Here is a 24,061-nt window from a genome sequence, read left to right on the forward strand (position 1 = left end):
AGAAGAACTGGGCTGAATAAAACCCTTCTGCAACAACTCTTGTAATTGGGTTTTTAATTCGGCCAGCTCTTTCGGTGCCATTCTGTAGGCCCTTCGAGATATTGGGGCCGTTCCTGGTTTCAATTCTATACTGAATTGTACATCCCGGTCCGGAGGCAGACCTGGTAAGTCTTCAGGAAATACATCCGGGAAATCTCGAACTACCGGGATATCTTTAACTTCAGACACATTAGCGGCATGAACTTGCCCAATTGTCCGTTTGGGAGTAACTAATTGGATTAGCAAATAAGAATTCTCATTGGGCAATGGGATTTTAATGGTTCGGTGCAAGGTGTCTAGCACAACCCCTCGTTGCGCCATCCAGTTCATGCCTAAGATGACATCAATTTCTTGGTCCTTAAGAACAATCATGCTAGTAGGAAAATTGTGCCCACCAAATTCGATGGGTACTTGGTGAACCATTTCTTTAGACATCAGCCGTCCTCCTGGCGACTGTATATAAAAATGATCCTGTGTCTCCCCAATGGGTATGCCATGCTTTAACACAAAGGTGCGATTGATAAATGTATGGGATGCACCAGAATCAAAGAGCATTAAAGCAGGATGCTTCGCAACAGGAAACGTACCCATCATCACTGGTTCACCCTCTGGAATCGTCTCCACTTCAGTATGGAAGACTTGCCCTGTCTTCTTTACCGGTCTACCTTTCTGTACCTGTTGCCCTTTTTGAACCCCAGTTCTGAACTGACCCGGCTGGGGTTGGCCCATAGGTGGCCTTGGAAAGGTAGGGTTGGTTTGACGGGGAAAAGGGCACTCTTTAGAGAAATGCCCAGGTTTACCACAATTGAAGCAAGGGTAATTGTGGCTGGGCGGAGCAGTAAGGCGAACACCCGGGGCGTTCGGCTGGCGTGGTGCAAAAGCGATGGCAGTAGGTCGAGAATATACCTGCTGCCCGGGTCTGTACTGTGGAGGGGAGAAAGGACCACGATAAGGTAACGGCGCTTGGAAACGTCCGTGGCCCTGTGGATGATAAATGATCCTCTGGCGCTTTTGACCGCGACCAGAGAAAGAAGAGGAAGCAGCCTTCTTCTTGGCTTCCTTATGTTTCCTATTCTTTTCCTCTGAGGCGATAGCAATATTCACCGCCTCATAGAAAGTAGCATTTTGGCAAGTGGTCATCATGGTCTGAAGTTTAGTATTTAGACCACGCATGAAACAGGCTTTCCTCTTTCTGTCAGTGTTCACATGATCCGTGGCATATTGAGAAAGATGATTAAACCTTGCCACGTATTCCATAACACTTTTATCGCCTTGCTGCAAGGCGAGAAACTCTTCGGCCTTCATGGCCATGAGCCCTTCGGGGATGTAGTGGGTGCGGAACGCGTCCCTAAACTCGGTCCAGGTAACTTGGTGTCCGGGAGCTTGAATAGCTAAGAAGTTCTCCCACCAGGCACCTGCAGCTCCCCGAAGCTGCTGAGCTGCAAATAGGGGTTTCTGAGTTTCTGAGCACTGAATCAAACTGAACTTATGCTCCATGGTTCGGAGCCAGTCATCTGCTTCTAAAGGCTCATCGGCCTTGGTGAACACTGGGGGCCTGGTCTCGGTAAAATCTACATACCGAGTCTCTCCGTCCCCGTTGCGTGATGCCCTGAAGTTTGGAGCAGGGTGTGGTTGACGCTGTGCTAGCTCGCGCAGCAAGCGAGCATTGTCAGTTGTGGCACTTAACAAGACAGCAATGGCGTCAGCTAAAGAAGGTGGAGCAGGTGGAGGGTTGGGGATATCATCCCCTCCCTGGGATGTCCCAGCTCCATCGGATCCGCGAGTATGCATCGGCATCTGTTACAAGAATCGTAGATACCTGTTACCACGTAAGATTCATAACACAGAACATATCTTCCATTCACTTATTAAACATTAGCTAGCTACACACCAAGAGTAAACAAGTACAACTTTTCAAACCAAAAGAGAACTTATATTACAAACCCGAACCCCACTACGGCAAGCTAAGACCCCTACAACGACGTTGCCCTCGGTTTCACCGAACTAATCGGTGTGGCCAGAGCCGTAGCCCGGGTCGTCATTGCCATCATCTTGATTACCCCCTGGGTTGTGGTCATCGGGGTCGGACTCCTCTTCATCACTGAGGCCTGGATCGGGCTCTCCATCATCTGCCAACTCGCCATCCGTATCCATTTCTCCTTCGCCGGGAGGTGGGTGGAGTTGATGATACAGATTAAATGCAATATCACGATATTGCATAGCCAGGTCATTGACCGTATCTAAGTGATGTGCCAGCTCCAGTTTCTCCAGCTGGAGCTGGTCCTCTCGTTGCCACGCGACATCCCGTTGTGCGGTGACCGTGGCCGCCATCTTCACATACAAATCCTTAAGATACTTTGCCTTGCCCAACTTTGCGTTCATCCTAGTTAGCTCATGCCTATGGGTACTCCTAGCTTCTTCCTCTCGGGCAATGGCTGCATTCCGCTCCTCCACCATCCGGGACAACATAGCTTCACAATTTTCTGTAGCTTGTTTTTCTTTGGCCAGTTGAGCTTTAAGTTTGCCAATCTCCATAACATTGTACATTCTCTCTCTCATCACCTCAGTCAACTCGGCGGACAACCTGTCCACCTCCTGCTGAGGCGGTGAACGGCTACTACTGGCTTGATCACTGCGTGGAGCTAGCTGATGTCGGGGAACTCCTTTTGGACCAGTCCGCTTACGCGGGGTCTGCTTCTGACGAGCCATCCTGTAGAGGGTAAGTTTAGATTAGTAAGAGAGACCTTAAAGGTTAGCAAGAATAGGATTGATTCTATTCACCCAACCCAACAAGGAGGAAGGAACTTAGCCAGTTAATACATCATGATGCATGCACGAACTTACGATTCCTACTAACAAATCGTAACAACAGTACCTTAAATTTTTACAACATAGAGCAACACCATACCACTTCAAAAATTCTAAGAAAGCCTATAGACAGGGGTAGATTAGGACTAAGCACTTGGACTCAAAATAGGCAGGTTCATAGTATTAGTTCCAAACGAATTTTTGAAGTTTTTCAAAAGGTTCAGCAGTCATCTTAGCAACGAATGCTCTGATACCAGCTGTGGCAGAACCTCCTAAGTGTTTGGGCCCACCGGCACCTGCCATTGTCCTCAGGACCTCTGACGGTGATGCCGGGAGTCCTCCCACTTTAGAAGTCCGATGAGCATTGCTGGGCGCTCATTCCACTGCTACCTGTGGCGTGCCAAGCTGGCTCGTCCTGACCACTGGTAATGGTCAACAACGAGAACTGTTTCTTCTCGCCATTACAGGATAGCAAGTGGCCACTTTAACACCAGGATCATTCGTTGCGAAGATAAAGCAGTAACTCAACGACACAAGACCAAAATAATATTTCAGAGTGAAACAGCGGAAGTATTACATAACTTAATTTACAAAAAGAGTTCTTCCAAATAGTAGAGGGTTATTACAAGCTTGGTCCAGCGGAGCAACTGAAACTTTAGTACAGACAGAACAAATTTACAGACCCTGCCCATGGGTCGCGCTCACTCTTCTTCGTCGTCAATCTCGACGACGGTCACACAACAGGGTCCGAAACAAGTCGGCTCCTGAGCTTCACCTGCAACAGGGGTATTGAAACCCTGAGTACGGGAGTACTCAACAAGACTTATCCGACGGGAAAAGAGGAGAATTTAGGGATGTAGGCTTAGGGTAGACAAGGGGTGGCTGAGCAAGGAGCCAAAGTGTTTTGCGTAAAAAGCTTACTAGTAGTGCATCCTTATTTTCAAGTTTTACCCACGAATTCCTCCCTCGCAGAGGCCGAGGAGTTCGAGGACAGTCTAACTGGTTGTTCCCCACAGACGAATCCGTGAGTTCCTAGTCCTATCATTAAGTATTATTTATCGATGGCCATAGCTTCATGTCGCTATGAGTCCGGGAATTGGGATCCGAACCTCATGAGACATTTTCCCCTTTCTCATTATATCACTTAGTTGCATATTTAACTACGATGAGGGTCGAAGGAATTGAGTCTCCCAATCGGGGAGCAACGACGATTCGAATCGCTTAGCAATCCAGCTGGAGTTCCTAACCACCCGACATATGTAGAACTAAATCTTGCATATGTCAACCCAAATCAAGCTCTCCCCAAATTTGACCAGGTTCGCGGCACCCGAGAGCACAGTACTCCACCATCCTACAGCCGATCTAGATGTTTTCCGGTCATCTCAGATCCGTAAGGTGGGTACACACTACTCTCGCCATCTTTCCACTCCCAGTGCGCGAGTAGCTGTTCGCGTCGAGGGATCACAAGACTGGGCTTACCGAAGGCAAGTGGCTAGTACTATAAATTCTCAACCCAGCAGGCCATCAACGGACCGGTCCTTAATCGACACAGTTGGAGACACTACTTTAAGACTCCATTCTTAAAGCAAGTCCACCGACCGGTCTCAAATTGAAACATCATTGATCGTAAGTGTACCCCACAACAACCCTTCAAACTTTCTTGTTTAAAAACCTATCTAGTAGCAGGGCTAAGCATCGCTACGCAGTTTTAAAATAAAACAGGTGTCAAGGACAGGATACAGATATCAAGGTAGTAAATGCAGCAAGTAGGTTAACCCAATTCTCAACTACCTAATGCAGCATTTTCAATTCATAAGTGACAAAAGATTAAAAACATCCAAGGAGGGGTTAATGCATCCGGGGCTTGCCTTGGTTGCAGGGCAGAGAGGGACCCTCGGAGACTTCCCAAGTCTCGGATCCGACTTCCTCGAACGGAGCACCGACCTCGGGGTTCGGTTCAACGGGCGCTCCTTCGGTCACGGACGCTATACGCAAGATGATGAATGCTTATGATATGCGTATGGCAATTATGCAAGATGGACCGAATTAAGTACGATTTGCCTTTTTAATGCAATACAGAATTGTCACTAAATAAAGTTGCTTAATAACTTAATGTTTTTACCCCAAGAGATTGTATCTGTAAACTAAAACTTTATTTAATTTATACTTATCTTAAATTAGTTAATTATTAATCCTAATTACCTTAATTAACTCTTAATTAATTACTAATGACAGTAATTAAGCATTAGGGCTAAACAACAATTAAATGCCAAAGGTCATTAGGGTTAATGACCTCAGGTCATTACACAATCCAAAATCACTCAACCCTAATTATGAGGATCTAAATAATCACTATTTAATTATTTTGGAAAGATTAGTTAAATATTAAATAAGGGTTTATTAATATTTTAACTAAACCTTATCCAAATGCCACCAAATTTTAGGTGGAGCCAGGGAATAATATTCAGAGGCTCCCCAAAATTTTTGGTGATTTTTGGATATACAGTCAAATTATTAAAAATCATACAAGTTTTATTTGCTAATTAAAAGGGCCAATTTTTGTATCCTTGCAAACTATTAGAAATCAGAACCTAGTATTTTTCTTGGATCCTACATATTTCAGAGAGGTTATACAAAAATTCTCATTATTTTTGGATCATCACACAATTTATTACACAAATTCAAATATAAAACAAAAACTGCATAAAAGAAAAAAGGAAAAGACACTGCAGCGGGTGGCCGGATTTCGGCCCGCAGGCCGGCCCGCTTCGGCTTGGCCCGCACGGACGCTGCGCACTCCGCCTCCTCTCCGCGCGGTCGCTGACAAGCGGGGCCTGCTCGTCAGGCCCCCCCCCCTTCCTTCCAGCGAGACGCTGACAGGACGACCCCGCCTGTCAGCTGCGTCTCCTACGCGCACGGCGGCGCTGCCGCAGCTCCGGTGGCCGCTAGCGAGGTCCCTGGCCCCCGCGTGCGCGCGCACCAGCTCCGCCTCACCTCCGCGGACCCCTCTCTACCACGAACTCGCGCTCTACTGCCTTCTTCCTATCGCAACCGCGTCACCGGCGGACGGCCGCCATGGCCGACTATCGGCCGACCACCAGGACCCGGTAGAGTGCAAGCCGACGGCCTAGGGAGCTCCCACAGGGGTTGGGGAGGATGGTGCTCACGCTGCAAGTCTCGGGGAAGCAGCTGAAGCCGCTGGCGACGGGAGCAGTGTCGTCGGGCGGGGGCTCTGGCTCCGGCAAGCTCGTTCCGGCAATCCTGCTCACAATCACAGAGAGGGAGCGAGCGCATGAGCGACCGGGGCACGGGAGGAACGTGAAACAGTCGCCCGTGGGGTGTGATACTCACTGGAACACCGTGGCCACGGGAAGAACTCCGCGGCGGCGGTCTCGGCCGGAGTTGGAGAAGAGGGAGGAGCTCTGGCGTTTGAGGGGGTTAGGGCGTGAGCTTGGGGGTGCTCTGGTTCCGCAAGGAGATGGCGAAGACACTGGGTTGCTCAATTTGGCTCGGGAAGGAGTGGTTAGGGCGAATTTGGAAGAGAAAGGCTCGTCGGGTTCCTTGGCTCAGGACGGAGGGAATGCACGGCGTCGTCCACGCTGCGCTCAAGTGGAGGGGAAAGCAAGCCCGAGGCATCCACGTCGCCTGGCGACCCTGGCAGCAAGCAGCTGCGTGCACTCACGCATGCGCGCGGCGCTGCTCGCGCGGCAGCTGCGCTGGACAGGGAGCCGGTGATCCATATCGGATCACTGTAGCCGACCCTTATCCCCCCCCCCTTTTCTGACTTTTGTGAAATTCACCCAAAATTTGAACTGAACACAAGATTCCACCAAAACAAAAGTTGTGCCAAAATTTGCAAGCTACAAATCATCTTTTGGTGGCCAGAGCTGATTCGGAGTGGAAAGTAGCCAATTTGGCCAAACAGTTTTAAATTCAACTCAAATCACAGAAATTCAAATTTTTGAATTGGGGACAAAACAGGATTTCCAAAATTACTTTTGATTTTGCATAACAACTTGAAAAACTCCCAACATGAAAGTTGCTCAACTTTTTGTGCTCTACAACTTTCATGTTGACCACTTTTCAAAATTCCAAATGGATTTTGAATTGGGCTTTTAAGTTGGAAAAGGGGACACTTTCTGGAAATCTGTATTTTCAAAATTACTTTGAATTTTGTATTGAAACTTCAAAAACTCAAAACACCAAAGTTGTACATCTTGCCAAGAGCTACAACTTTGCTTTTGAACTCAACCTCAAATTTTGCTTAGTTTTTGACTTATGAAAAAGGGGACAAATCTAGGATCCAGAAATCAGGGTTTTCCCCCCTTTAGCCTATCGGAAAACTTCCACCCTAGGGTTTTAGCAACCACACAAGCAACAACACACCACAGAAGCACACTCTACTTCCCTAAGCTCAAGCAACCAAAGTAAACTTATTTTAAGTTGATGCATACTAATGTGCTTTAACAAATATGATTTGCAATGCTCATGATGACATGATCCCTTTTTAGTAACCGTAACATCAGGGATGTTACAATTAGAAAGGGTGACGCACAAAGAACACGAGTGCTCGAGCTACTTGTAGGGTACCACAACCTAGGTACACTGAATGCACTAAGACATTCCTAGGGTTCTTAACAGTGCGGTTGTCACCGCGAGAACCAAAGAAATGCTACGGTCGAATAGGTACAAGCATACAAGAGTTTAAGCACGAAGAACCCAAAAGGCAAGAAAAGACACGGGTTTAACTTTCCCTTGATCCGCTCGCCATAGCAACGACGGGAATCGCGGGATTGGAAACAAAACATCAAACAAGAAAAAGGGGCTCAATCCACATCTTACTAGATCAACGAGGATTAACGACAAGAGAGAAGAAGAACAAAATCACACTCTTTCAACCCACTCGCCATGGAACAAACGACAGTTGGAGAAATAAACACGACCCCATGAACTACACTGATTCATAACACTTCACGACCTAGGTGCTTCTAAATCAGCACAAGGTCATTCCTATAGTTCCAGGCGATGCGGTTGTCACCGCGGGAACTATGGGAAATGCCTGAGTCTAGGTGGCATAAGCATATGAGACAGATAAGATAAACGCACAAGAAAATGGGTTAAGCCCGATGGCCATGGCGAGGCAAACTCGCGTCCACGAGCTCCACCTAACGAGTTCGCTTTCAACTGTCCCACGAGAGTTGTCCCCTAGCTCGTCTCTACGGACTAGGTCAAGATAGGCTTGTCACGTGTGGGTAGGAAGCACACTAATATCAAGCCTAAGGTGACCACATCCTAGAGCCGTTCGGGAGGGCAACGGACATGGCACTACGAAGTCAACTAGAAAGAGAGTTCGAGCTACGTATGACATCATAGCCATGGCGGGAAGAATCCCACGACCGAATGTTCGAATGTACTACGATCCCCCGACCGGCTCGAAGGCATGGTCCACAGCGACAAGAACCACACACAAACCGCAAGTACCACAACTTGACAACGATGACAAATTGGAGTCGCACATTTCCATAGCATCAAGAGAAGATACATATACAGATAGACCGACACGAAGGCACGGCACAGGCATAGAATAGATAGATCATGTATCGACAAGTATGCACAAAGATAGATGATAACAAGGTAAAGGTTTTTGTCGACAGAGATTCAAAAGGTTCGACCTTGCAGTTGACGGGCTTCGGGGCAGAGGTGCTTGACGCGGTGGCGAACGCACGTTCCCGGCCACGGCGGAGTCCGTGCGTGTCGAGACGGGCGCTCGGGCTTGGCGCAGTCGACTTCGCGATGAGGTGGTGAGCACGGCATCATGGACGGCTTCAGGGTGGTCCTCTGCTCGCGGTGCTATGCTCGAAGGCGAGGATAGGGCCGCGGTCACCGGGGTTCGGCCGAGGCTCGGCAAGGGGCGAGGACGTCGCTATTCCGGGCAGCGGGCTCGACGTCGCCGGGCGAGGCCGTGGCGCAGTGAGGACGGCACCGCGGCTGACCCCCGCGTGGTGACGATGCTTGACGCAGAGGAAGGGGCGCGGCCGAGGCGTCGAGGATGGTCGTGGTGAGGACGCGGACGAAGCTCGGCGCGGCGCGGCGGCTCCTGGTCGGTGTGGAAGGCTCGACGCAGAGGAGGGAGCTCGTGGCCTGAAGCAGGGGGCGCGACGAGGAGCTCCATCGGGGTCGCGGTCGACGTTCTTGCTGCTCGGCGTCGCGGGGTCGGGGCACATCGTCGTGGGCGTCGGTGGTGGAGGAGCTCGGCGCAGCAACCCCCTCGTCGAGGCCGGCCCCAGTTTGTTGTAGACGGAGGTGCTTGGCGCTGTGGTCGACGGTGATGAGCTCGTCGCGGAGGGCTCGACACCGAGGAGAGAGGCGACGCGGAGGAGGCTCGGTACGGCGGGCAGCATCAGGGCGAGGCCGGTGGTGGCGCGGCTCAGACGCGGGGACAGGCGAGATGACGAGGATGGCGGCGCCGATGGGGAATCGGGCAAGGGTAGCGGTGGCTCCCGTTTTATAGCGCGCGCGAGGGCTAGGGTTCTAGGCGGTCTTGGCGTCCGTGCCGTTGATGTGACGGCCGGGACACGCGGCGGCCGATGCGGGGTCGAGGGCACGGACGTCGAGGCAGGGGTGCGGGTGCGGCTCTGCCCACCCTGGGCGGCGGTGGCGGCGGCCTGGGAGAGCTGGGCGCAGGCGCGCGTGGCAGGCTTAGGGCTAGGGGGCGCGCAGGGAGCTGGGCCATGCAGGCCGTGCGTTTGGGCCAGCGGCGCTGCAGGGCCGAGGTGAGGCGCTGCGCGTGCGCGCCTGGGAGGGGAGACAGGGGGAGCGAGCGGCTGGGCCTCGGGCCGGGGTGAGGCAGGCCAGAAGGAGAGGGGAAGAAGGTTGGCCGGGCCTGGTGCGCGAGATGGGCTAATGAGAAAGGGGGAGAGGAAGATTGGTGGGCGCCTGCTGGGCCGAGAGGGAGAGAAGGAAAAAGAGTTGGAGCCCAAAAGAAGAAGATTTCCTATTTGCTAAAATGATTGGGAGAGAAAGGAGAAAGAAATCTTCTCCTTGCGAGCTAATGAGATTTGAGAAGAGACTCGAAAAGAGATTGAGATTAGATCAAAGAGGGAGGAGGTTTGAGAAGGGGACTTCGAGGAGAGTTCGAAAAGAATCCAAAGGAGCTTGAGACGTACTCCAACGAAAAAGATTGAGAAAGGATTCGCTTCGCCTTTTGAGATAGGCTCAACAGAGATTCGGGAAGACTTTGCTACGGATTTGTGCACTCCAAAAGAAACTCAAAACCCTAAACAAGACCCAACTCAAGACGACTCACGAATAGAAGCACTTGCCTACAAACAAATCTATATGTATGTCGTGATTTGTTAGCGGGTTAGGATCGAGTTAGACCTGAAAACTATATGGTTCACACGATTACAGAAAAAAAATTAAAAAGCTCGTATTTTTGGTTTACGTAAAAATCTGGGATGTTACACGTCTACAGCAAGGACGAATGGTTCGTCTTTGAGCGCACTATTGTTAAGGTCCACGGTTGTCATCCCATACTCCTTGTCGACTGTTACCCCACCTCCGGTCATCTTCACCCATTGGCACCGGAACAAAGGAACTTTAAAATTAGTTGCATAGACTAGTTCTCATATGTCTTCTATGCGTCCATAATATGTTTGTCTGTTCCCATTTGGATCCGTGGCATCCACGCTTACACCACTGTTTTGGTTGGTGCTCCTTTTATCTTGGCCAACTATGTAAAATGTGTTACCATTTATCTCATACCCTTTATACGTGAGGACATGCCATGATGGTTGCCTGGCCAACAAATAAAGCTGCTCATCAATGTTTTCATCACCCTGACATTTTTTGTGCAACCAATCTCCAAAAGTTTCCATGTGCTGACGCATTATCCAAGCTTCATTCTTCCCGGGCCACTGGGACCGTAGGAAATCTTTGTGTACCTCAACATATGGTTCCACCAATGAGGAGTTCTGGAGAACTGTGTAGTGTGCTTTATTGAAGTAATCGTCTCCCGTACCAATATATGTTTTCTTCCCAAGTGTTCCCTTTCCGCTGAGTCTGCCCTCGTGTCGAGATTCAGGAATGCCAATTGGGTGAAGGTCTGGAATAAAGTCAACACAGAACTCTATGACCTCCTCTGTTCCGTAGCCCTTGGCAATGCTTCCTTCTAGCCGGGAATGACTATGGACATATTTCTTTAGGATACCCATGAATCTCTCGAAGGGGAACATGTTGTGTAGGAACATAGGACCGAGAATATGAATCTCTTTGATCAGATGAACTAGGAGGTCTGTCATGATATCAAAGAAGGATAGAGGGAACACCAACTCAAAGCTGACGAGATATTAAACGACATCATTCTGCAGAGTAGCTAGTTGCTCTGGATTGATTGCCTTCTGAGAAATTGCATTGAGGAATGCACATAGCTTTACGGTGGCTAGACGTACGTGTGGAGGTAAAATTCCTCTTAAAACCACCGGCAGCAATTGCGTCATTAGAACATGACAGTCATGGGACTTTAAGTTCAGGAATTTCTTCTCTGGCACATTAATTATTTCCTTGATATTGGAGGAGAATCCAGATGGGACCTTGATGCTGCTAAGATATTCAAACATGCTTTCCTTCTCTTCTTTGCTCAGAGTGTAGCTAGCAAGGCTTAAGTAATGACGTCCATCATCTGTCTTTTCTGGATGTAGGTTGTCTTGTTCTTTTATGCGCTGCAAATCTTGTCATGCTTCAAGTGAATCCTTAGACTTCCCGTAGACACCCATGAATCCGAGCAAGTTCACACAAAGATTCTTTGTCAGATGCATCACGTCGATCGCGTTGCGGACCTCCAGGACATTCCAGTAAGGTAGCTCCTAAAATATGGATTTCTTCTTCCACATGGGTACATGTCCCTTAGCATCCTTGGGAATAGGTTCGCTGCCTTGTCCCTTTCCAATACCACCTTTATATCCTTGACCATTTCGAGTACATCATCCCTGGTTCAATTGAGAGGCTTGGTTCAGTGGTCTGCCTTGCCTTTCTTTCGTACTGGGTGGTTCACAGGAAGAAACCGACGGTGGCCAAGGTACACGACCTTTCAACATTTTTTCAAAAATACACATTCAAGGTCTTCATAACAATGTGTGCATGCATTATATCTCTTGTTTGACTGGCCTGAAACTATGTCGTTGTCAGGTTGCTTCGGTCCTTGGATATGCATCGGCACCATAATAAACTTCCGCTTCATGCATAGCCATGGAGGAAGGTTGTAGATACATAGAGTAACTGGCCAAGTGTTGTGACTACTGCTCTGCTCACTGAAAGGATTCATACCATCTGTACTTAAGGCGAACCGCAAGTTTCTAGCATCATCTGCAAAATCTGGGAATTCTCTGTCTATCGCTCTCCACTGGGATCCATCGGTAGGGTGTCTCAGCATATTGTCTATCTTACGGTCTTCTTTATGCCACCGCAACAACTTTGCATTGTCCTTGTTTCTGAACAGACATTTTAATCGTGGTATTATAGGAGCATACCACATAACCTTGGTAGGAATTTTCTTCCTATGACGTTCTTCACCCTCAACATCGCCAGGATCATCTCGCCTGATCTTATACCGTGATGCCTTACATACTGGACATGCATCCAAATTCTCGTATTCCTCCCCACGGTAGAGGATGCAGTCATGATTGCATGTGTGTATCTTTTGGATTTCTAATCCCAAAGGGCAGACAACCAGTTTTGCTTCATACATAGTGGTGGGCAATTTGTTGCCTTTCGGAAGCATCATTTTTATGATCTTCAATAACTGCCCAAATGCCTTGTCACATGTACCATTCTTTGCCTTCCATTGCAGCAATTCCAGTGTGGTACCCAGGTTTTTTTGCCCCTCTTCAGCGGTGGGATATAGCGATTTCCTGTGGTCCTCTAGCATGCGCTCGAACTTGGCTTTCTCTTTATCACTTTCACATTCTCTTTGTGCATCACGTATGGTATCACCAAAAGCATCATCGCCCCGATCATCTTCTGCCGCTACCTCTTCTTCATTATCTCCCCCCATTGTAACATCATTGAAGCCACCGTATTGAGCAATAATGTTGGCGTGGTCCAATTCTTCTTCTTCTTCTTCACCTTCATCCATTATAATCTCGCTTTCTCCATGCTTGGTCCAACAAATATAGTTTGGTACGAAACCAGACTTTAATAAGTGCGAATGAAGAGTTCTTGAGTTAGAATATTCCGTCAAATTCTTGCACACGGCACATGAACAACACATGAAACCGTCCCTCTTATTTGTCTCGGCCACACTTAAGAAATAGTGCACGCCATTAATGAACACTTCGGAGCGCCGATCGGCATTATACATCCAATTATGTGTTACCATCTGCATTAAATATAACATATATATTATGAAAACCATGCACACATATAGTTTCTCATCTTATTGCACAACATGTCTAACACACATAGTTGATTAATTCAAGCAAGCTTGGCTACAACAAATACAATCGCAACTGCTAGCACTAAAAAAACCAAAACTAAAATACACTTAAGCAACATAATTAGTTCGCTTCCGATCTCAACTATAATAGATAGATCATTCGCTTGATCAACATCATTGAACTCCTTTCGTCGGCTCACTGCCTCATCACCTTCAGCCTCAACCACCTATGCAAAAGATCTTCCTCCCAGTACCAACCTGTACATCCGTCGGTACCGTCCCACTGAAATTAAAAGAGAGAATCAAAAGTTTAATTAATATCATTAAAAAAATAAGCACATATATAAGCAAATGTCTAGAAATAACTCACATTACGATCCGGACACTTGTAGAATATACGACCCCTTGTTTACTCCCTCTTTCGACACTTTGTACTCCATCACAATCTTCTGCCCACACTTGCCACAAGTAATGAGAGGGAGTTCCGGTCAGTATCGCTTTTGAACCCGTTGAGAGACCGAAGACCCGGTCACGGTTACCATCTACTATCCATACTCAATTATTAAACAATTATAAATTCCACATTTACTAGTAAACATTTATGATTAAAGAAGAACCTAATAATATCCTTTATTTGTCTAGTTACTTCAACAAATCTTTTAAATTATACAATGGACATTATGTAGTAATAAAAACTTATCAAGTGATATTAACAAACCAATTAATTTAAACTATCCTACTTTCTAAGATCATAAAAAGATACTATAATTCATTCTTGCAAACTACATTAATACTAGGTCAACCATGAAATATGATATATATATATATGGATACTAATTCAAGTAAATGATTCAAAATAACAAAGTGGATTTGAGCTAAAAATAATGGGAAAATCACAAGCCAAAAACAACATGATAAAGACAAGAAATGATGCAGTTAGTCACCTCCAAGCACGAAGAGACGATGACGGAGTCGAAGAAGATCAACGATGGACATCGGAGATGAAGAACAAAGGAAGACCAAGCAAGAACAACAAAATGAAAGCTCCAAGAATAACAATGGTGCTCTCGGTTTCGAATGGGCAGAGGGGAGAAGGTAGCCAGCCTATAAACCGGACCTTTAGCACCGGTTTGTGTTACAAACCGGTGCTAAAGTCTTTACCTCGGCCCATGGCACTGGCCGGTGCTAAAGGGGACCCTTTAGTACCGGTTGGTAACACGAACCGGTGCTAAAGGGTCATTGCCCCGACAGCATCTGTCAGTAGCCGTGGGGCAGGACCCTTTAGCACCGGTTCGTGTTACAAACCGGTGTTAAAGGAGCCTTTAGCCTCGGGCCAAAAAAGATCGAGGTTTTTGATGATTTTGGGCATCGACCAATGCCTGATTCTGTAGTGGTACCAACAAAGATGCTGGAGGCCTAGGGCTTAAGGACTTAGAACTCCAGAACCGGTGTCTTCTTATGAAATTTATTGGCAAGCTTTAGCTTTTCTCGAGCGATCCGGGTCCTTGAAAAGAACGGTTGCTCAGGGACTGTTCCCTCGTGGATGGGCCCATTCTCAACTCCCCTTCTTATTACATCTGGAATATCGCTAACGATGAACCCTTAACCATGATCTAACCATGATCTGTGTTGTTGGCGTCTTCACTAGTACTCACTAATTGTTACTTAAAAGAAGTACCAATCTGTAGTAGCACATATTTTGTCAGCAAACCTACATGCATGTCGAGAGAGTAGAAAACTATCCCATTAAAATATTTGGTATGGAGAGGACAAGTGCATGTGGCGTTCATGTGGAGGGGAGGAAACATCAAGAATCAGTGGAGTTTTCGTTTTCTAAGGAGTAACTTCAACTAAATATATAATAAAATATTAATATTTATGGTATATACCTATTATTAGAGAGATCATTGGATTTATTTTATAACGAATATTTAGAGATACAAATGGTGGTGGGGCCAACGATGGTTAATACTTTTAATAGAATTTTTTATAAATTTAATATTTTCTATAAATTTAATCAAATTTATTGGCACGTAAACCATGGCGACAAATATTTAGAGGTACTTATGGTGGTGGAGCCAACGACAATGAGAACACTCAGACTGGGGAATAATTGGGGTAGTTGCTCATGGTCTCAGGACTAGTTCATAATGAGCAGAGAATAAAACAGGCAGTGTTTGTTAAATTTTCAGCAGGGGCTTTCAGGAGGAAAGGAGCCTCCAATTTGGCACCTCTTTGTTTTTTATGTATCCTTTATTTGTTGCATCTAGCTAGTGAATCTAGACTTTATTAAGCTTACAGTAATCTCAATTCATTGTTTTGTTCTAGATTTATTCTTAAAGAATGTTTTCGCATACATTTTGTTCTTGTTCATCCTAGTCCTAGCAACGGATGCATGCCACCCTAAATTTGGCAAATAAAAGAAGAAGCAAACAGAAAGAAAACAGTAGGTGGAGTTCTTTCTGTTGCACTGTACTTACTCGTTCCTCATTGTGCAATGCAATCATACCACAACGGCCAATGCAAAGGCAAGCATTACTATAAGTTTAGTGTAAGTAGATATATATATATCATTGGATTGGACAACCCAATCAGTGCGCTAATCCATCCAATCACTCCAGTTAACCTGAGCAACCCTAGCTAGCTGTATGGTAGTGCAGCAGCAGCTGGCTATGTATACAAAACTGCCCCCCCCCCCCCCCCCCCCCCCTCCCTCCCTCTGACGTGGAGGGAATGCTTGTGCATCAAATGCAACTGCTAGAAATGAGAAATCCAAGCCGGCAGCAACAACTTTAGAGGCGGCCAATAAACGTAACGATCGAGCCCCCAAAATTTATGTGCAGCGGCACTTGGCACGGATGGTAGGGCCCGGCCAAGTGTTGATCTGGGGATCAATGCTAAATTGCTAATGCATGGGGCACTAGCAAACAAGCGCTGGTCCCTCCTCGATTCCGATCAATTGTTAACAAGTGCTAGAAGCTGGAGCAGTTGGGAGCATCAGACCATAATCCAGGGTTCATGCCTGCCTAAATAAACCCGTCAAAAGTCGCGCAGCGGTTAGTGTTCGGGTCTTCGGGGAAGGATTAGTATGATATTCAACTCATCTTGTTTGTTGGTCATCAGCTAGCTAGATGACATTTAGGAGGATCCAAAACGATCAGATGGGTGGATGATTGAGAAGAGAGTAGTATAGTAGAGAGTGACCACTGACCATGTTCAATGTTGCTCATCAGTCATCACAGGTCATTCTCATTCATGCATGGGGGTCTTCAGTTGAGATACTGCCAGCCAGAGCAAAGCACCCAGGATGAAATGGAAATATAAGTTTGTGCTGGACAGTGACAGGAATTGATGTACCTAGCTGGCTGGTGTTGCCTTCAGTTGAGAGGGAGGTTAAGAAAAAGAAAAGAAAAAGAAGTTGAGGTACAGCCGAAAGGAGGAGAAAAGTGCAGGGGAAAAGAACATCATATATATTCATATCCCTTGTCTGGTGGCCCATGACGATAAAACACACTTGTGTATAATATAAGATTCTTGCTGATGCTTTGTGAGGCAACAACAGTAAAAGATGCAAGCAATATGATGACCCCGGCCGGCTTAGTGCTCAACCCACTTGGATTATGTCCTAAAAGGTAGCTGGAGCTCTGCAAATTTCGAATTCGAATTACACAGGCAGTGGCCCTGTCAAATTAGATTGACTGCAGCTGCAACAAGTCAAGGAGGTTGCTCTAGAGGAAATTTACTGTAGAATTGGAAATTGGACAAGATGAAAATTGGTTCACAAGCACACAGTATGAGACGCCATCGCTGCATTGTATTCAATCTATCATCATATGAGTGGGTGCAGTTGGAGACCAAGACAAGACAACCTAGGTTAGGTGAGGTGCGACTTGGTTAGATAGAGAGACTAGCTAGACCTCTGGTTAGAGAGTCAACTAACGCTCCATGAGCCTAATTCCATGGCGTAATAATCGACTTCGACGACGACAGTGGCAAAAAAAAATGCGCTCCGATCCTTCCTTCCTCCTGTATATAAACCGAGCTAACCTTCTTCAGGTTGCCGTTGCGTTGTGCGTGCCTGCCAGTGCCAGGGAGGGGGACAGAGACAGAGAGAGAGCAGGTCCCCTTTGGGCCGGCTGCATCAGATCAGCATTGCGAGATAAGTAGATCTTGTGTGTTGCATCGGGTCTGCTGCTGATGGAGGTGGAGTCGGCCAAGTGCGAGTGCTGCGGCCTGCGCGAGGACTGCACCGGGGAGTACATCGCCGCCGTCAAGGCGGGCTTCGGCGGCCGGTGGCTCTGCGGGCTCTGCTCCGAGGCGGTGCGCGACGAGGTGGCCGCCAAGAAGCGGGGCGACCTGGAGGGCGCGCTCAGGGACCACATGTCCTTCTGCGCCAAGTTCGGCAAGAAGGGACCCGCGTTCCGCGTCGCCGACGGCATGCGCCAGATGCTGCGCAGGCGGTCCAGCGACATCTCCTCCGCCGCCGCCGCTTCCTCCGCCGCCTCATGAGCCATCAAACTCATGGTTGATACATAGAGGAGGAGGAAATTAAAGCGAGAGGAAGCTGATTATGAAAGCCACTGGACGATCGATCGATTTCTGCAGCAATGGCAAGGCAAAGCTTAGCTTCTGCTAGCTGCATTCATGCGCAGCGCCGGTGATCCTTGACAATAATCCTAGGATCATATCGGTTGCGTAGTTTAATCTTGCATTGTCACTGTACTAGCTAGTTGCAGGTCAGTGCCATTCAACAATCACACTTGGTTCATCGCCACTTCTACCGATCGAAAGGACGGACGGTAGAGGTGTGTGCCAGCCAAAGTGAAGCCTTACTTCTTAGGCCTAGAAGAAGGCGGATTCGTTCCATCTTGAGATTGCTTGCGTTCAAGTTTTAATTTGGTACAAGGAGAGAGCTTGTACAACTTGAACCGCAATCGCAATGTATCATTATGTTAATCCCTTCGTCATATCATGAATTGAATTTATTTTTTCTCTGCATTATATATCGCTACTCACACATTGGTTGCGTCTTCCGTCCGGTTGATCATCAGAATGGAGAATCTCTCTTAGCTTTGGGCTTAAAATAGATTATAGTATTAAGCCCCTCCTTCCAAAGCAAAAGAGTACTAAACAACCAAAACAGAACCAAAGACATTATCCCTATATATCACTATTCTTCATTCTTCATTTCTGAAATTTTATACACATTGTGCATAAGGATGAGATGCACACAAATTAAACAATACATAGGAGTTTCCAAATTGACTTTCAGGCCACAAACTTCAGTCAGTTAGAGCTTTAAATTTCAAGCTGCAGTCTTGTGTCGTGAGCTGCTCTCTCGCACGAACAAAATGGATGTATCTCCGGAGGAGATTAATTTCCTGACAGCCAAAAAAGATGTCTTTAAAAGAACAGAAAGACGTCATGTTAGTACACTTCAGATTTGGATCAACTGTTATAGATTCTTACTCACTAGCATTGGTGTAGTACGTCCTGTCCTGTCTAGCATCAACAGTATTCACGGTTGTGCTGATCATAATTGTGTTTCCGCTGGGCATGCAAGGCCCAACGGCAATCATGAAAGCGAAGATGCTCGCTCCAAATCAGCAAAAGTGCAAGAACACAACAAATTTTGTGGCAAAGGAGAGAGATGCTGACTAGGACACCATCAGGTGTGCAATGACCTGGCACCGTACCAGTTAAGGCATATAATTAACCCATGAGAAGGAGGCGTGCTTAATCATTGCCTTCCTGTGGAACCATTCGATAATCTATCGCTCAGCTTGCGAGGCAAGAGGCTGACTCGTTTCCACGTAGGTATGGATATACATACATACATACATACGTATATATATATATATATATATATATATATATATATATATATATATATATATATATATATATATATCACTACGGGAAACCGCTGATTTGCCGGGTGTAAAATAATTTGCCGGGAGCTTTTTATCGGGCACCCGGCAAAGGCATTCTTTACCGGGTGCCGGACAGAGAGGCTCCCGGCAAAGAGAAACACCCGGCAAAGCAGCCTTTGCCGGGTGTCAGGCCCCCGACAAAGTTTAGTGGTCGGCAAAATTAATTCTTTGCCGAGAGCCGGCACCCGGCAAAATATGACCGTCGGCAAAGCCGACCGGCGGGAAGGCGGCCACCTGCCGTCAGCCTTTGCCGGGTGCCACGCCGTTAGGCACCCGACAAAGATTTTCTATTTTTTAAAAAAAAGTCTTTGTCGGGTGCCATTTTTGGCACCCGCCAAATTATTTTAGTTTTTTTTTAGTTTTTTGGCCCCATTTTTTTGGGGGGCCTTGATACAGTAATTGAATCCAAATTTCAAAATTTGGGACAATTTTGAATTTTTTAACTATATTTCCTTAATTATATTCCTTTGGTTGAATTTTTCCTACTACTCCAAATTTAAACTGTAGGTACATAAAATATTAGAATTCAGTCTTTGCCGAGGGCGAGCCGTTAGGCCCTCGGCAAAGGTTTTTTAATCCCATATTTAGACCCAATTTTTTTATATAAATAGTCTTTGCCGAGGGCCACATGTCAGGCCCTCGGCAAAGACCCCCTTTGCCGAGGGCTGGGCTAGGCCCTCGGCAAAGATTTTTTTATTTTTGTTTTTTTAGCCCATTTTTTTCTGGTGCCACAATATATTCTTTTGAACCTAATTTTAAAATTTGGTCCAATTTTGACTCTTTTTATATATTTTCTTAATTTATTTCATTTCTTTGATTTTTTTCGAATATTTCAAATTTGAACTGCAGGTGCATGAAATAATGTAATGTAGTATTTTGAAAAATATTATTCATGGTATTTGGTGTATGTTGAATCCCTATCTAAGAACTCGTATCAAATTTGACGCATCTTGTTCGCGTAACATGATGAGCGACTTGCGGGAAAAGTGTTTTAAAATTATATAAAATTCATATGAAGTCCGAAAATCACGAAACTTGTCGAGGTGTCATATCATCGCATGTTTAGGCTGTGGTAAAAAATAGAAAGATTTCGAGCAAGTTGTGATATTGGATGTCGTAAAACCCACACATTATCAAATATGAAGATGTATGGGTTTTAGGCATCTGCCGTCACAACTTGCTCGAAACCTTCTCAATTTTTTATTAGAGTCTACACATGAGATAACATGACACATCGACAAGTTTTGTGATTTTTGGACTTCGTTTGGATTTTATATAATTTCGAAACACTTTTGTGACAAGTGGCTCGTCATGTTACGAGAAGAAGATGCGTGAAATTTGATGCAAGTTCGTGGATAGGGACTCAATATATACCAAATATCATGAATAATATTTTTCGAAACACTACATTGCATTATTCCATGCACCTGCAGTTTAATTTTGAAATATTCGAAAAAAATCAACAAAACAAGATAAATTAAGGAAATATATATAAAAAAGTAAAAAGTGGACCAAATTTTAAATTTAGATTTAAAAAGAATATATTATAGCACCAAAAAAACTAGGCTCAAAAAACAAAAAAAATAAAAAATCTTTGCTGAGGGTCCAGCCTGGCCGTCGGCAAAGGGGGTCTTTGCCGAGGGCTCGACCTATGGCCCTCGGCAAAGAATTTTGCGGCGTGGGCTCCTGACCTGCTATGAGCCCAAAATAAATAGGCCCAAGACGACTCATTTTAACCCAAACTAAGGTTGGCCCAGTACCTCCTATGGTCCAACTACAACTTCAGTTGATATCAGCCATCCATTGTTCGATCCAATGATCGAGAATGTTTCCCTTCCAAACCCTAGTTTCTCCACCCACACGCACGAAGCAGCCCCTGCACCACTGCAGCGCCGTTCGCCACATCTCACGCCCGACCTCCCCCTCTCCTCTCACACCACGCCGCCGCCGCTCGCGCCGTCGTCGTTGGCCCAGCCCGCGCCTCCCCTTCACCTTCTTCTCCCTCTCCCTCTCCCTGGCGGTGCGGTGCTCCTACTGGCTGGCACTGGCAGGTCTCGGCCTCGGGCTTGCGCTTCACGGGACATGGCTTTGCGCGCGCAACCGCGGCGAGCAGAGGGCGGCCGCGGCAAGCCACGGGATGACGAGCGTCCGCAGCGAGTCGGCGAGCTACCGGCGGCGTGACGCTCCTGCTCCCAGCAAGCTCCACGTCCGCAGCGGGCGTGGATCCGACGGGCACGGATCCGGCGTGCGGCAGGCGTGCAGCGGGCGTCCGTGAGCGCGGATCCAGGTCCCAAGTGTTCAGCGCTTCCGCTTCCCTCCGTCCTGCTGTTCTTCAAGGCCAAACATGGCGGCAGGTGAGCAGTACTAAGGCATCTCTGAACTCTGATTAGTACCATTTAGTATTTGCAAGGGTGTCGGTGGCTAGGCAGGCCATGCTTCGTTGTCGCTGTAGTTCTAGTGTTGCTCCGATTCGCATGCTGTGCCTGGGTGGAGAAAAATGCTAGCTTCTGTAGGACTGGAGGAAGCATATTGGCATATGTTGTCTGTTCCATACGAGTCATATCGTGAAGAATTGCTAATGATGACTAGGACTCACAATATGCTCCTTTTGACTATGCTCTAGTCTGTACAGGTACAAACCATTGCAGTTCTTTTGCTTTCAGTCTAGAATTTCAGTTTCATGCTATGGTGCATCCTATATTGCATATATGTGTTGTACAACAGCCTTATTGCATACTGGATAGGTGATTACTTGTCTCCATTTGGTTTTGATGAGTTATCGTATTTGGATTTGCTTGGATAGGGTTTTGTTTGTTCTGTAAGAGACTATAAATAATTCACTTGCAGCTGCTGGTTATATGTTGCCATGGATATATACTGAAGCTCGGGGGTAAATAAAATCATACTGAACGTCTGTTCATGCTGTCCCGTTGGGCTTGTGGAAGAGAACGCTGGCTTGAATATTGCCTCGCGGCTCTGGTCTTTTGGTCTGGTTTGGGCTGAATAGTACTATACTTTTAATATGGATCAAGTGTTTTTTTAAGCAAAGGTCGGCCGGAATTAAGGTGAGACAAAAAATTTGACCTTTTGATCCATTGCTTGTGTGGATCCATGGAGAAAATACAAAAATTTATTATTGGCAAGCAAGCAGTATACCTTAATGAGGATTTCAGCTCTGCATAAACAAATCGTGAACAATTTTCGCTAGCCCGGTGAGTTTGAAAGCAAATTGCTTCGATTCATGCTTTCAGTACATGATCGCTCTAACACATACAATATCTTGTCCTTTATGCAGCCTCCGTCGGCGGGTTCGAATAACCCATCTCAGGCGCAAGCAGGCGACGGTGTTTTTCCTTCACCAGGCACTCAGTTTCAACCCTAGCTCTAGTTTGTTTATCTTTTTCACCACTTGATGGACATGTGATGGACTGTGAACGACTATCGACTTGTGAAGATGGATATTGAACCTATTATGTTTATGTCGTCGTGTATGTGAGATATTGTGTGCTTGTGATGTGATATATATGTAGATTTGAGTTTGTGATGAGATGGATGCGATATATATGTGCTATATTGTGTTTGTGATATCAGAGATGTGATATATATCTATTATATGCTGTGTTTGTGATTATATAATCAAAAAATAAAAATAAAAAAATAATTTTAGAGCCTTTGTCGGGTGTCAACGCCAGGACACCCGGCAAAGAATTATTTTTAAAAAAGTTGAAAAACTCTTTGCCGGGTGCTAGCCGCCGACAAAGAAATTCCAAAAAAAAATGTAAATTCTTTGCCGGGAGCCTTTGACATGGCACCCGGCAAAGAATCGGCTGACGGCATCTCGCCGTGACGATCACTTTTCTTTGCCGGGAGCCTGGCGCAGCTCCCGGTAAAGACTTTGCCGGGTGTCCGACAAAAAGCTCCCGGCAAAGACTCCTTTGTCGGGTCGTTTTTTGCCGGAGGCTCTTTGCCGGGTGCTGCACCCGGCAAAGGCTTTGTCGGGTGTTTTTGGTATTTTGCCGGGTGCTATTTGCTTCCGGCAAAGCGCCTAAATCCTGTAGTGTATATATATAGTGTATATATATATATATATATATATATATATATATATATATATATATATATATATATATATATATATATATATATATAAGTTCTGACGACCCATAACTGTAGAATGCATGGTTTTTTTTTGACAAGAAACAAGGCTATATTAATTAGCAGCAGGAAGCTGCGATAATGTTTACATGAGGCAAGTCTACAGTAAATAGAGCTTGCAAAACAGAGCAGATTGTACCACAATGCACAGAAGAGCAATGGCTTTCAAACTGCAAGGTATCCGAAGAATAAGCCTGCCTAGCTAGAGAGTCAGCTGTGCTATTTAAACTTCTGTGGATCTTGTGTAAATATGACTGCCTATTAGTCACACAGTTAGCAAAGATCTGTGTGAAAGGTTTGATGCGCCAGTCAGGTGGGTTGGTGATGTCTTCCCTGTTGAGAAAGTAAACAAGTTGCTGGCAATCCGATAAGAAGTGACAGTCACTAATATTCATTGCTTGTAAAATTGTGGCCGCAAGTGCAAGACTTGCCGCTTCAGCCATGAGCACCGAGGAGCTTGTAGAAAGTCGCGCCTTTATGTAGATGGATTGAGGCGGCTGAACCTGAAAATTAAGAATAAATATACCTAGTCCAGCTTCCGTGAGATGAGGGCTTTGGAGGTCTGGAGGTGCCGAGGCATCAACATAGCATCTTGATCCTTGGAGTAGCATGGGAAACGTTACTTCGTTTTGTTGTTGTCGAGGCAAAGAGGCGGTGGCTGGGGACCGGATAGGGTGCCTGTGAGCTGCATCGA

At 46.3% G+C, this 24,061-nt stretch overlaps 1 protein-coding gene across 1 annotated transcript; it reads left to right on the forward strand.

The window, feature by feature from the left end:
• LOC8059458 lies at positions 17,140–18,282 on the forward strand. Its single transcript, XM_021451366.1, has one exon. The coding sequence runs from the start codon at positions 17,477–17,479 to the stop codon at positions 17,786–17,788; it is 312 nt and encodes a 103-aa protein (XP_021307041.1). The 5' UTR covers positions 17,140–17,476; the 3' UTR covers positions 17,789–18,282.

The sequence above is a fragment of the Sorghum bicolor genome, chromosome 1 (genome assembly GCF_000003195.3).
Source record: "Sorghum bicolor cultivar BTx623 chromosome 1, Sorghum_bicolor_NCBIv3, whole genome shotgun sequence".
In the NCBI taxonomy this organism is placed as follows: domain Eukaryota; kingdom Viridiplantae; phylum Streptophyta; class Magnoliopsida; order Poales; family Poaceae; genus Sorghum; species Sorghum bicolor.